Below are 15,970 nucleotides of genomic sequence, written 5' to 3'. Positions count from 1 at the left end.
AATGATGAGGATTATGATCTAAGGGAGGATAGTAATCAGTGGTGGGTTTGTCCCAGTTTTCCAGAATCATGGGGTGGATCCACCAGAGCCTTGGTGAAGTAGACCAAACTTAGATAAGAAATGATAGAAGGCCTTGTTTCTCAACAGAAAGAGGACTTCTCTTCAGATTTGCCGCCTCATAATTAGTGTTGCAATTAAAAGAAGGCTCTTTTAATAGCGTGTGTTGCGAGATGCGAGAATGTGGGTTGGCTCGGTGCACACTGGGTCATAAACTGCTCACTAATCAGCAACCATTACTGTTTCCCAGCAACCAGAAGTGTTCTAACATCTCCATGCAGCAAACTGTTTATATTTCAGAGCAGTGTTGGTGCTGACGGCACATGATATTGAGAGGAACTTCTAAAGGGATTCCCTCAATCTATAGGCAAACAGCATTAAATAGAAAGTGTGCAAAAATAGTGTGCAGGGATTCAAGGAATAGTTTATGTACATGGTTTAACACAAATACAATGCAAGACTTTGTTTTGTCTGAAGATTTACCAAGATGTCTATGCTTATCAACAATGAATTAGTAGTGGGAAGAGATCAAGAGCTAGTCATGCACGGTGACCTTTGGTTCTCTAACTCCGTTTTATAGCTACTGGACCACTATTATAAACTAATGGATCTTTTTTATTTCTTTGATTATAAAAGAACACTGAAAAAAAAATACTTGAATGAAAATGTTAATGTAAACTTGACCTAGTGCATTTAATTATGGTCAGCAAACATCAAGCACTTACCCATCCACCAACAAGAGAACAAACACAGAGTAAAATAAAAACTTCTCAATGCAAAAAAAAAAAAAAAAAAAAAAAAAAAAAAAAAAAAAAACACCTGGCAGTGGCAAAAACAGAGGCCATCAAGAGAAAAGAAACGTTGATCTCAGCACTCTCTTTCCATCTTCTACTTTATTTCTAATTATTTCCATTATCCAGGGTGGCCTGGGAAATTCAAGCATGGATTGGGACAAACCTGACAACAAGTATCTACAATCTTTAAGAACAATGCAGCTGTCCAATTCATGGGGGTTGACTGTTTTCTCTCCTCTAACACATTCACATCAGGGTGGCCATGTGCTGGTGGCACCCCCCAGACAGCCAAGGGGCCAGAGAGCAGGAGACTGGTGGACAAACCAAACTTGTCGTCTTTGATTTACTGCCGGTGAATCAGTGAGTCAATCCAACCCACTGGGAAAGTGACAGCACAGGAAATAAGGGTCAAACTGTGCTTTCCTCAAGGTGTCAGTGCAAAACATGCCATGTTTTGTTTACAGCGAGGTGACACTGAGGCAGAGGGGTGTGCAAGTGAGTGTGCATATACGAGTGTCTGTGCGCATATCTAAAGGAGTGTATACAAGCAAGATTGACTTAAGCCAGGTATAAGTTCAATCAGAAGGGAAGATCTATGGATGCACATTTCAGATTGGTTGCTATTTTCACAGGAGCTGGAATCTGATAGCACTGCCTTTGAAAGAAAGATGTGGCTATATGTTTTGGAACTTTGTGCGATATTTTGTAGAGGCGAGAGATTCAGATGAGAGCGAGAGAGAGATGAAAAAAATGATGGATTTGACAAGGAAGACAGAAACACGCTCTTAGCCGGCTTGGGCAGTAGATCATATTGCTATCAGCATGGGGCCGTTCTCTCTCTCGCCAAATGAGGGATAGAGGACAGAAGAAACAGCTGGCAGGAGTGTTGTTTGTCCACCAGGGCTGTTGCCTTCCGTGGGCTGTTTCGGCCATAATGAAAATGAAGAGAGCGATTGAGATCAGGGACAAAAAGGGTTTCATCAATCACAGCTTAGTGGGGAGAAGAGAACAAACTGATAGTGCCAAAGACATAGCCCTGTGGCACCCCCTGAGCTACACACTCATTCCTGTGCTGTTTGTCCAGCTCCTACTGTTTTTGGAGGTCCGGTGTCCATTTGTTCTGCCTGAACTAATGCAACATGACAACAGATGTGTATTCTCTTTGTCCACATATACACTGGATGACAGGCTCTGGCCTCAATACTATAAGTTCAAAGCATGCTGGGCAGAAAAGAGATAATATTTATTACCAGAGTGGGGATGGAAGATATCTGGAATAATGAGTAATGAATCTCTTTGCTTGTCAGATACATATGAATTTCTGATCGTGACAGAGAAGACTGAAGCTCTGTTCCAAAACCTAGTGGGCGGCCAAGCTTTCTAGTGTTTATACAAGATGATACCCTTAAAAGGCATCATCCTAAATTAACTGTAAACTTGCAAGGGACTGATTTGAAACATTCCACAAGGGCAGGAACCCAGTGTGTGACATAAATAGATTATACAATTAATTCCAATGGGATCTGATGTTTAAAGTGTGTATAAAAACCACCCCAGGGCAACAAATATTGTGTAAATTAGTGCATTTTTAATTAGACTGAACATTATCAACATTTTTCAGTATCTTATGAATAAAAATATCTGACTGGAGTGTTGCCAAAATGACCGCTGTGTGAACTGGCTTAGCATAAAAGTGTTTTGTTGCTGCCTTAGATTTCTGACAAAGGGAGGTATCTTAAAAGATAACTGCTGTATACTGTGTTAGCCCAGGATTTGTGCTAGCAGAGTGCCAATGATGCTTTAAAATGCTGCCTAGGTGGTTTTGGAACAGAGCCTGAGTCTGTATGAGGCATGCTGGATTCCAACAAAACTCACCTTCTCTTTTCTCTGTCTGGCGGTTTCCTCCACAGACAAGAGAGACTTGTAGTAGGAGCTTCTCTCTGCAGTAAAGTGGACCTTGGACAGGGCGTTCTCCACCAGAGCGACGGACAAATTCACACCCTCAATGTGAAGCCAGCCAATAAAGTTTCCTGCTTTATCCATGCTCTCCACCTCCACTTCCACCTAGGAGGAAAAGAGAGAGACGAGGCAAAAGTGTGAGTTAATGTACTGTATTTAGGATTAGCTGAGATTCCATTACTATTGCTGCAAAGAAAGAGACTTTGTCTTAAATAGACAGATCACTGGAGGAGACAGAGCTATCTATTGATCGTCCAGACGGCTCGATCTTAAAGCAACTTAGGGGGCCTTCAGCATACCCCCACTCATCTCATACACTCAAGCACACACACACTTCCTGTCACTGAAATCACTGCTAGGCACGTCTTTCTCGCACAATTAAACGTGAGGTCAAGATTCACCCTGGCGCTAACTTTAGCCTGACATTCTCAATTAAAGTGGTGACACCAGGGAACACGCACTAATATATTACATTTGTCTCCAAGCTCTGAGGCTGTTTATTGGCCAGTGATCAAAGATGGCAGGCAAGGACAAAAAGAGTGCATTTCAAAGAAAGACAGGATGACAGAGAAAGAAAAGAAGGGGGGAAAACAGTGAGTCACTTTACACATTAACCAATTACTAAAGGAAAATATGCAAGGATGAATTCTCTAACTGCTTCTTAACACCCAAAACAGAGAAGGAAAATTACAAACTGTATGACGCATCAAGGTTTTAGAGAAGTCTTTGCACAACAGAAAATCTAAAAGCTCTAATCAAAGCAACCTAATGACAATGTCTTATTATGATGATTATAGGGAACTAAAATGTTTAAGAAACTAGATTTTTACATTTTCTAAAGGAATTATGCTAGGGTCTTGTAAGGGGTTGCCGAGGAGTTGCAATGCAGCTGCTAAGATATTCAGATATTCAAGATATTCATAAGATATTTAAAATGCCATTGCTATTGTATTTTGAGTGGTTTCCAAGCATTGCTAGGAGTAAGTGACTATGTCTCTTTGATATCCTGATCCCTAGATATGGCTCAGATTCTTCAGTGTAAGCCTATGGGATTTTTTCACCATTTTATCATTCGATCCAGTACCATAAATCTCATCAAGCATCACAAATTGAAGTATCCTTCATGACTGTAGCACAAACTGTTAGGGCGACATGATGCACCAAATTTGAATACTAAAAGTTACAGACTGCCTTAGCAAGCACCACTTAGAACTTGCTCCATCAAATCATCTCTCTCAACTATTACGATCCATCGGCAAAGCAACCTCCACAATGTGCAAGTGAAATTGGTTGGTGAGAAAAAACAGGCAGGTGTCGTGAAAAGACACTCCAAGAGTCAAACGATTAAGAGTGCGGTTGTTCAGCCAGGAAGCCCCTTGGGAAATCTGCTGGGAATTACTTTGGAGGCAGAGGCTGCATACGCAGGGAGAGTAAAAGCTTTTTAATGAGGGCATAATCGGCACTTTGATTAAACACAAGAATGACAACCAACCTCACATTATGGGGACAAACAACTACCCTCCCACTCTGGCCCTGCTTGGCGGCAAACTAATGCTCTACATGCAAAAGGTAATGGCTCAGGCCGGGTTCATGCTCAGAATGTTCTGGTAATCTGGGTTGGCCTTAGCCATAGGGCTAAATGTATTAAGTCTCGCACAACTAGCTATATGTTCCCCAGATACTTTGCTGTTGGAACACAGAGCAGAGTTAAAGTAAACCAGTCTACTAAACAGGTTTTTATTAGAAATGATCTGATGTAAAACCAAAATTTAGTTTAATTAAATGCCACTATTTTGTCGTGGGTGGCTGCCAGGGTATTGCTCAAGATGGTTTTAACTTTGCTAACATGCTAAGTGGTTTTTAACAGTGGGTGGTTTTGACCACATATCTGTACTATAGATGCTTTCCCTCCCATTTCAGACACTAAATTTTATATATGGTTTGTGTCTCGGATACTGAATGGCACTCTGTTAGCCTCCTGGCGTTATATAATCAAGCCTTTAGATGGGAGCGGTGTCTTCCTCAATGTCAGACAAGGGGGTTTTAGACATGATTTGGCAGCAGACGCTGCAGGATAATCCACAACTGTCTTTACTGCATCTGTTCACCTGTCCACCAGCATCTAATTCATCTCTTGCCACTCAACACGCCACACAAAGCACTATAAGACTTTCCACCTGACAATGCTTAGATACGCAAGCATTGATACTCATGGTGTATTTTTGATAACTTCAGGGAATGTAAGCATTTTACAACAACTAAACTTGTCAAACACTTGCTATAATACAATATAACAATTAAGGGTAGGCAATGTGACCAAAATCATATACCACGATACAAGTAATTTTATTTCACAGTAATATGACTATGGTTATATACATATGATTAATTTATAATGTAATTTGCTTTTTTTTATATGTATAAAAACACAGCATATTCTTCACTGTTAAATAAAATAGCTTTTATATATATACTTTATATATTACTGTTTAGGAGGATTCTTGAAAAAGACAGGTATTTTGACATACAAGTGTGTGCATTTAATTGTTCAAGGCCCATAAAGTCAAAAATAACTCAATACCCCCACGTTCTATAAGCACAGTCTTCACATGTGCACTTTTGACATCTCTTTGACAGTGCTCAGAAATATCTCTCAGACATATAGTGCATATAGCGAAATGAGTTCTCTTTCGTTGCTAATTGTGCTTCAACAACTTAAAAATTGCCTTTTAAACCGTAATGCTTAAAAACATATGCAAACGATTCACGACCAATGAAGTTTTCATGACCACGTAGTGAAGAAATGTCATGTGAGCAAGAAAACAGTGTCAGAGACAATAGTCCAAAATCTTTACTGGTTGACAACTTTCTACCAGTTAATTGTGTCTACCAGTGAATCGCCCAACCCTAATTACAATAAATACATTTTTTCCAGAAGTATTACATTGTGTCACTTAGCTGGTTCCTTTTTTTTTTTTACCTTTACAAGTTTTACAACTCATTTTAATTAAAATTAGGCAATATTTAATAGCATTTACTGAATACAAATGTTGCAATTCTGCTCTGAGGCTTAAGGTTTGTGAGGGAGAGAGATTGAGTTAGAGAGAAAAGCATATGGACTTTATCTTGGCAAATAGATTTAAAATCTCCTGCTTATCCAAATACAAGGTCAAACTCAATGCACTCGCCTGCATTTCAGAGAAAACGCCAAACGTTTCATGTAAGCCTTAATAAAGCAATATACAATTACATGAGTTTAATCTCAATGACCCCAAAACTCAAAGATTAATTTCTTTGCGGTATCCTTTCCTGGCACAGCACCATGACTCATACACACAAAGACAACATGGATAAATAAATAAAAATGCATCAGTGTGATTAGGAAGCAGCAGAAAAGCTTTCCACACACATGTCAAATATATCACAGACAATACCCAAATTCTTCTACTGATGGCTCAAGCCTTCGCTGATCTATTGCAGTATATTACCATGTTTGCACTACTAATTTATCCTCGTAAAGTAATGCTGGAGTCATCCATGGCGAAAGATTGGATGGTTAGTGTGAGGTTTGTCATATTTAGCAAGGGATACTAAACCCCACTTATGTACTCTTAGCAAGCGCAACCATGTGCAGTTGGTTACGAGGAATATGGCTATTAACTAATAAAAAAACAACTATTTGTTACATATGACAAAAAAAAAAAAAAAAAAAAAAAATCACACCTCCAAACATGAGCTAAAAGAGTCCTGCTGCCCCACATAGGAGATAGATGTGACGAGCAGTAATTTTGGTGTATTATACAACAGTCGAGATGGACATTCAAGCAGCTATTTGCTAAAAATATGTACTATGTGTGAACATGTGAAAAACACTTATTTCATCCCCTCACACAAACTCTATAATGGACCCTGGAGTGAAACTGGGTGTGTGACAGACTGTAGGTGGATGTCTGGGCAAGTCAGGGCCATGTGTTTTTCTGGGTGCCCACACTGAACATCTCACCACCACATAGACGCTCAACCACACAGAAACAGGAAAACACACTAGCACAGAAAGGGCAGGCGAAGCCTCGAACAGCCAGGCCCAGATGGTTCCCAGCGGAGGTTTCCAGAGCCACTATGGCTCCCCGTGGATGGATCATTTGAGCCAACATGGCTCCCGCTGGATCACAAATGGCTGGTGTGAAAAATGCTGCACAGAGGAGAAACATTAAAACGGAGAGATTGATTTCCAGTGTGGCTCGCTTTTAGAGGAAAAAATGGGCCCTTTCCACTTCAAATGGGTCACGGTGAGGGATGATATTATCTTTAAGAGCTGATGGTCACATGAAAGGATGACAACTACAAAAGACAGATAAATTTACATCATTTTAAGCTTCAACCTGTTTAACCTTGCCTGAAAGGATCCCTAACAAATTATATATAGATTCCCCAAACAGTAAACACTCCCAGAATAATATACACGCACTCAGGACCCTTCACATTCCCTTCTCTTGCTTTTAATCCCCAGAAAGCCCTTCACAGACTTTAAATCTTATTTTATGGCATAGACCAATTACTGAGCGCGTCTCTCTCTCAGAGCCCAACATGTTTGATATCCAGGAAGTACAGTACAGTACAGAAATATCCTTTCATGACCGGGCTACTGTAGTTGAAGTCCTTTTGCAAACTGATGACATACAGGATTTGCCACTAATTTGTGGCATTAATTTTCACATGTAAACTATACATTCATTATAATATATTGATTGACTTACTATTATTTGTTATTTTAATTTGAAGTAGGGATGCATTGAAATGAAGATTCTGATGCCAAAACCGAATATTTTGGATGCACTGGCCAAAAACGCAATTCAAAAACAAAACAGCAAAAAAATATATAGTTGTAATGTTTATTACAAAGTAATTTTGTAAGACTTTTTAATTTAACAAAATTTTAAATACTGAATTCAAGAAATCAAGGCCTGTTTCATAAGGTTTATTTCAGTTAGTCCGACTCCTTGTTAAATTATTTGGTTCCATAAAGAAAATTAAACAGAACAACAAAGCTTAGTCACTGTGGCAACTTAAGCTGGGAAACTAACCTGGTCTAAAGCAGGTTAACTGTCAGACTAAGCTAAGCTCCTCCACTGACCAATAGAAACACAATGATATTACTACTCTCACATACTATTATTTTACTTTTGAACATTTGAACATTACAATCTTAAATTGCTCTTTAAAGCATTAAAAGAACTAAATTAATAGTTAAAATCACTGAATTAAAAATGAAAAGAAACTTCTATTTCATCTGCTATAAGAAACACACATTAATTTATTTGAGCTTAATTAGTAGTTTAGCCTACTAGCTTACATTTGATTTACCCATTACAATAGTCCCTTAACTTATTTGTAGGTTTAAAATTCAACAAAACACATTTAAATGTCCAAATGCATTAAACAGCACAGATATATTCGCTGTTTGTCATGTTGGATTGATTTGCTATTTTTATAATTAATTATATAATAATAATATATTATTTTTGCATAATTATTTTTTTTCTTTTTTTGCAATTTTAACTGATGTAGCTGAAATCAGGAGAAAAATAAATCCAATGTCGATATCCAAAAAACTAAACAAAAAAAGACAATGTCAAACATGAAAACAAACTGTAAAATATTAAGAAGTTTTGTGCCTTCCATACAGGGCATATGTATATCAAACAAGCTCCTCACACTCAACTAAATATTTCATAAACACTTCATTTACTGGCTTGGCTTGTGCACAATCTTGTGTTTTGTGGGTGAGAGAACAGTTTTATTTATGTGAGTGTGTGTGATGGTCAATCAAGGTGAACTTTCCCAGGTGTGCAGTTGCTTGGATCACACACACCACAAACTCGTAGGGTGCGAATGTGTGTATCTGTATCGATTAAGCTTCAGAGCACATGCATCAGTGTCACAGTCATGCTGCCTTAACACAATCTCTCAAAGATGGGACCCATTATGAGCTGGGGGGAAAAAAATGCAAGTTGCATCACAAGCACACATATAGAGTCAGCTCATTCAAACCTTTTCCCCATTACAGCTTGAAACATACACAAGAAACTCTCCAACACCATTAAAACTTCCATTCATTTCGACAATCTATTTCAACTCAAAAAGCTAAATTTAAATTCATGATCACTCTTGCTCTCCTTTCATCAAAATTGTCTAAATTATGGATCATTTAAAAGGGTCAAAGTAGATATCTTACACCCCATGAAAGCAGCTGCAATCAGAACAGACATTTTCGACAGTCGAGCTGAGAATCAATAAGATTTAGTCCAGAGAGAGACAAACGTGAGTAAAATATATTAACAGATCTGAACACTAATGGCTGTTTCTTAGGCAATTTGGCTGAGCAGACTTTTACAGAACTCCTTTAGTTTTTTCTTTCTGAAAATCACAACTTTAATCTAGTTGGTTATTTATGTGTTTATTTCATTACAACATCATGAACAAACTCTGTGTTAGAAACGTCAGTGTAGGCATTTTTTGTTATTTCTTTGCTTTGGCAAATTCCATAGCTACAATTTTATGCATCCTCTACACAACCTGAAAAATATTTTCAAATAAAATAGTAAATTTGTTTTTATATGCTATTAAGTCTGTTCATGGGACACTAAAATTGATTTTAAAAGCTCAATGATATTATACAAGCATTAAAAAAAAAGTTTCAAAACAGTTCATCTTTGACCTTTATATTACGGAGAAAAAAAAACTCAAAATCTAGGGCATAAAAGTGCCTGTAGTTGCAGAAACAGCCAAATGCAGAGCACAACTAGTGACCAGTGTATTTGGTGTGTGCTTTCCTGTTCGGAGGGGGAATTGCCTCATCGGTGGCGGGATCGTCTGAAGCTCCAGCTGTGTGTTATGTTAATGCTGTTATTATGTTTGTTTACGGCTCTGCTCTGAGGGTCCACTATGTGCAATGCACCTTAATCTCAGGCGTGAGGCTCTGAGGAAATGCATGTTACCAGCCACTGCCACGAGACAAACATGCACATGAGAGACAATTAAAGTACATGTGAAATACACGTTAGGTGCACTGCACAGAGTTCAGGGGTGGCATTTAACCTTGTGTAACCATAGCAACCATGTCAAATTGTGGCACCATGTGGTGCCATCTGTGAGGTAAATGCATAACAGGAAGGACAGTCAGCCAGAACAGGAAGCAGATACAACAGATGGTCCCCACAGTACAGTTTGTAATATAAAATGTTTGAGATGCTCCAAAATAACTAAATGCAAATCAATTACTTTGGTAAAATTGTTTTTAAATAAAAAAGCTAAAATGTTAAAATATTACATTAATTAAAAATCAATCAACTCAAATCAAACAATCCCTAGGCCTACCACTGAAATAAGCCTTAATCACATTGCTCCATATGCTTTATTTCTATAATGTTAACTGAAACATACTGTACAAAAAAGGCCATACACTCAGACATTGGTTAGCTAAGACTAAATCCATAAAATGGATCAGCACCTACCAAATAAATGACGGATCGAAACACTAATGGCAGAGGATCTATTCTGGATTCAAAACGCACTTAATGGGCCTTTTAATAAAAAGAAAGAAAGCATTCTCATAAAACAGTGGTCAAACAGAGTAATACTACAGCAGCAAAGATTAAACAAGAAGAACATTCTTCTTTAAACATGGCTTAAATCAATGGCTCAATCTATGCCAGTGTGTGAGAGTCCATTGATTGAAAGCAAGAGAGAGCGGTGTTAAACCTCTCTGAAAAGCAAAGCAGAATTAATACATCAGTAAGAGCGCCCTATAGGCACTTCCGCCCATCAGACTGGCAGAGAGCTGGCAGAAAACATTTGATTATTGCTATAGGTTCAAACTCTGTCACGTAACTGTAAGAGGGCTGAAGTTCAAGAGAGAGTAGTGTTGTAATCATTGTGTGTGTGTGTGTGTGTGAGAGAGAAAAAGAGTGAATGGATGTGCGAGCATTACCATTTTCGAATTCGATGCAAACCCAAAAGGTCCAGCACTGCACTTGACTGAGTGTTTTAGCAGGACAGTCAATGAAGTGGGATAGCTGCAAGAATTAAACTTACGTGCAAAAGGAAAAAATCAAGGAAGTTTAACTTGAGTGATTGAAAGTGTAAACGGTAAATTATAAAACTAATAATAAAATATACTGCACTGGGCATTTTCTAAAAAGAACTAATTCTCTCAGTTTTTTTTTTTTTTTTTTTTTTACAATTGAAGTGCTCAATGATCAATAACAGTGGAATTAACTTAACATATGAACAAATTTGTTAAAATATTATATATATATATATATATATATATATATATATATATATATATATATATATATATATATATATATATATATATATATATAATACAAATAAATAAATAAAAAAACACATGAGAGGCAGACCATGTCTACTTAAGCAAGCGAAGATGAGGGAGCCAATAAAAGTAACTCAAAGATTATGCATCGCTAAGTCATGCCACTAAATGACCTGGAAAACCAGATGAAAGTAAGAAATGAGGCATGGTGGGCTGATTTACTGCAGGGAAAAAGGAAGAATGAAACAAAAAGCTTCATTATCTGTATTACTTGATGCTTTTTAACAAAACATCCTCCTGAGGGGTGAAAACAAGTAGCAAATCACTGGCAACGCTAACGAAAGATATGGAAATCACACCGGTTTTGAGTGCAGATGTTGGCGGCAGTGTTAAAGTATCTCCCAAATGGTGTCCATTTAAAAGTCTGTCAGTGCGGCAGCATTTTGAACAGTTTGCATTAAGCAGCTTTAATACTAGACACAAATCCTTTGAGACACACTCATGCAAACACTTAGCGAATGATGCAAGTTTGGAATTGTGTGAGTGGCGGTACTTGTTCTCATAAGAGCATTTATATGCCTGCATGTGCACACAAATCCCACCAGTACACATTGCACGTGTGCATTTGCTTAGACATTTAAAGGCATATGAAGCCTTTATTCTAATGCCTCCCATGGCCTCTGTGGGAACAGGTCAATATTTAGTCGATGGGACTCGTGAAGCTGCGGTGGTCCCCTCTAAATGACCTACATGGCTTTATGGAGAAATCAATCTTGAAAAGTTCCCTATGACACAAGCTTTTCTATTTGGTCTCATCACAAAGACAACAGCTGGAACATCTGAAGCGCCTTCACAACCTGGTGCGGTTCCTCTGGGGAACAAATGATCTTTAGACTACAGCGTCTCATCAAGTTCTCTTTAAGAAATTCAGAAGAGCCCTCAAGATGAGCCTGAAATCACTAACGTCCAGGCGAGAGACGCATGAGGTCACACATCATAGTGTTTCCTTCAAATCTTCTCTTAAGCTGGCCAGTCTCCACACAGCACATAACAAAGACCAGCAGGGGAGGGTGGAGAAATCAATACCCCTGATCTCTCTCCACAGGGGTACGTGCACTGCTCTCTTCACATCAGGAGCTCGGTAACAAATGACATTGGCTGGCGAGAAGTCACGTGACTTGTGTGAATGACATTCGTATCTATGGTTACGGCTCAATTTGAGGTGATCAAAGAGAAACAACAACCTGGTGTGTGTGAGAAAACATTAACAAGGGCAGGGGGTAAATATTTAAATGATTTTTCATTGGAGCACTTCAGGATAATGAATGAGAACATGGGAAGTAACAGAGAGTGAATGGAGACATCTGATTGGATGAAGGGATGCCAACGGAAGCCGGAACGATTGAATGAGCTTTTGAATGGACCCTAACAGCCTGGTTGTTAAAATCAATGTGGGCAATAGCTGCAATCCATCTATTTCATGGCTGCCCTTGCGCCCTGGTCAATGTGTATTGAGCTGCATCTGTAATATTGCTCATATCAAACATTATTTCCTTTCCAAAGATGACGGATCAGGAATATGTAGACACGTATATTTGTATACCACACTCTTAAAGTGGTCATGACGTTGCTACAAAGAACATTATTTTGTGTATATGGTGTAATGCAATGTTTTTGTTCAGTTTAAGATTATATATATATATATATATATATATATATATATATATATATATATATATATATATATATATATATATATATATATATATATATATATATATATATATATATAAAATCTTAAACTGATAGAGAGATAGATAGAGAGAGAGAGAGAGAGAGAGAGAGAGAGAGAGAGAGATTTATATTATTTTTTATTACTTTTTTTTTTTTATACTTTTAGCAAGGACTAAATAAAAAGATTAAAAGTGATAAAGTTTGTTTATTTTTATTTTTTTCCTGAGCAGCAAATCAGCATATTAGAATAATATTACACTGAAGGCTAAAAATCATCTTTGCAGAATAAATCACACATTAAAATATTAAAATAGAAAACTTATTTTTAACAGAATACTAATTTAATATTCTTGTTTTTACTTCATTTTTGACCTAACAAATGCAGCTTCAGTGATCATAAGATGCTAATTTCGAAAAGCTAGAAAATCTTACAAACCCTTAAACTGTTGAATGTTAAGAGTAGGTGCTAAAAATGAGACTCTGCTATTGCGTTGTGTCTATATATGAGCATTTATGAGGCAGGATAGCAGAATAACAGTTTTAGGGAGTCATCCAAAATCTGTCAGGCTACACTGAACACATTTAGGGAGGAAAATGATTTGAAACTGCATTAAGACACAATATTCCTAAAAGTACCGCATTCACATCACGTCAACCAAACCGCCTTCAGAGACACACGCATGCATAGATCATGATGAAAGTCATTTAAAGCCAATTCCTGGGTCAATGTAGTGCAGTTACGTAAAAAGACAGACAGTGGCAGCTCTCATGGCCTTCAGGTTCTCAAAAAGAGCGATGAGTGCCATGTTGTAAAAGTCAGAAGACATTCAGACCACATAGCTTTACACTTCATTTCCCATAGAGCTGTGCATTAGAAAGTCATGAAGTTCTATGCGGTGGATTGTTTGCAAGCTTGCCTATTGGCTGTGATAATGTAGAGTAGAAAATCAGCAAAACAAACACATAAAAAGGAGTGAAGTGTAAAAACAAAAGGAATGTATCCTTAACATTAGGCTGACATTTCTCACTGAGCACAGCTGGTATTTGGCTTTTCCCGTGTGTCAGAGGGAGGGTTGACGGGAAGCGGCAGGCAATCATGGGAAGCGCATCACCATTTATCTAGAGCCCCTTTCCCACCAACACTCAATGATGTGCCAACCAGTGTCACTCAAAAGGCCATTTTTGCCCATCCCGCTCTGACAGCCGAAAGAGAATGGGACAGAACAACAGAAAACAAGAAATAGGAGGAGGAGGGCTGGGGGTTGAGAATTGCATGTCATTTTTCAGTGTCTTTCGTTAAGTTGGAGTCGAACCCCAGAGGCATGGCGTGATATGCCAAAAAGACCTGCCACAGTGACAAACACGACACAGAATAATGCATAAACTGCAATGAGTTCACTAGATTTAAAATAATATAAATCTAAAGAGTCAGAAGGTTTGCACACGATCAAACATTAAATATGAATGACGGACGTTTAAGTTAATGTTATTTCCTGGTGATGTTACTTCTGTTCGCACTGAGGACACAAATAAAATATTAAGGAAAAAATGAGGCTGCATGAAACCATCTTCCCAAGAGTAAAGGGTCTGAATCAAAACCAGACACTGAAGCACATATATCTTGTACAAAGCAATTGACCAAATTAATGAGCTGGAATATGCCAGCGAATTTCCATTTGTCTCGGAATGGCCTTTGGCCCTGTGATATATTCAGGGAATTTTCTTCCCATTTTTACAACATCTCATCTTTTGCATTTCTAAGAGCAAGTATAGTTTCAAAAAGAGGAGATGGTGTAGAACCACAGCAACTGAGAGAAGAAAATCATCATAAATGAGTTTTACATCCAAAGTCACAATCTAAATTAGCCAGGACAGTCTCGTCATTACCATTCAATAGGTATCGATTCCTAAAGGACAAAAAGCTCTTGAGATCATGCTGTGTAGCATTTCAAATGTCAGTCTATTCGATCCATTGGTATTGCAAAGCTGGGAATGGTGTCTGGAGTGAGAGACAATGAAAGACAACAGACAGTTTCATCTTTACACTCTACACAAATATCCCTAGAATCCAGTGTACAAATGCAATTACAGTGTGACTGTCTCTTAGCCTGGGTGATCTTTATGTACACTTGACCCAAATTCACCTGAGGTCTTTGCTTGTATCAGAAATATGGAAATGCTACATCATCTACTTTAGGTTTAAAACACTAAACATGGCAATTGTACACCAGAAACCTTTGTACACCAGAAACCAGAAAGTGCTGAGGTGCATTAGAATGAAGTCGAAAATGGAAAATAACAAATTACACTGACAATTGCCACAAAGTCCCAATGACAACCTGTCAGTAAATTACAAGTTACGGCAACATGAAGAAAAATATATCACATTTCTGAAACTCTCCTTGATACGGTCTAAATGACTGACTTCTTGTCAAACCCAAGGCTGTGCACCCAAACAGCTTCATAATGAGAAAGAGGTAGCAGAAAGAGCGATGAAGGGGAAACGGTTGACTTTTCTTCCCCTTAAATCCCCTCTCTTTTTGCCCCTCCTTAAGGCTGCGGGATGCACAGATGCCGCTAATCAGCCAGAAAGAGGCAGTCTGCCTGAACATAGACGCATTCTGACTCTCAAATCAGGGAAAGAGGAGCAGATAGTCAAAGAGGGGCAGGAGAGAGGAGAGAGACAAAGATCCAATACAGAGATACGATGAAGTGCCTAAAGAAGCTGAAGGAACGGGAGAGTAAGTTACACAGCCATACATTCCCTTATCCAGTAGAAAACAGGGCTTAACCAAGATTGAACTAGAATTACACTTCTAAGAAACATGCAAGGGCCGCACAGGAATGAAAAGTGCGAATCAGATGGAGAATGAGAGAGGAAACGACTGAGAATGGGTCGAGTGAGGAGTCTGCTGCAAACTTGGGTCTGAGCAGACATCTGAAGCAAAAGATGTGCTGGTGAAAAATCAGCTGTGAAGTGAAGGCCCCGTCAGCATTTATGCCAGCAGCTTGAGAGTTGTGTGCTTATTGGTAAGCAGAAGCAGCGCTGAGTGGTTGCTGTTATGTAACATTGCGACAACGTTATTAA

The 15,970-nt window shown here is 38.3% G+C and overlaps 1 protein-coding gene across 1 annotated transcript in view; it reads right to left on the bottom strand.

Moving 5' to 3' along the window:
- Positions 1-15,970, bottom strand: part of LOC127956930 (staphylococcal nuclease domain-containing protein 1) — a 152,018-nt gene that overhangs the window by 42,906 nt on the left and 93,142 nt on the right. The window contains exon 17 of the mRNA XM_052555244.1: positions 2,727-2,915. Within this exon, the coding sequence (XP_052411204.1) occupies positions 2,727-2,915 (189 nt within the window). The remainder of the gene's footprint in view (positions 1-2,726; positions 2,916-15,970) is intronic.

Source organism: Carassius gibelio, chromosome B4, assembly GCF_023724105.1.
Source record: "Carassius gibelio isolate Cgi1373 ecotype wild population from Czech Republic chromosome B4, carGib1.2-hapl.c, whole genome shotgun sequence".
Taxonomy (NCBI): Eukaryota; Metazoa; Chordata; class Actinopteri; order Cypriniformes; family Cyprinidae; genus Carassius; species Carassius gibelio.
The sequence above is the reverse complement of the archived record's forward strand: the minus strand, read 5'-3'. Positions and strand labels throughout refer to the sequence as shown.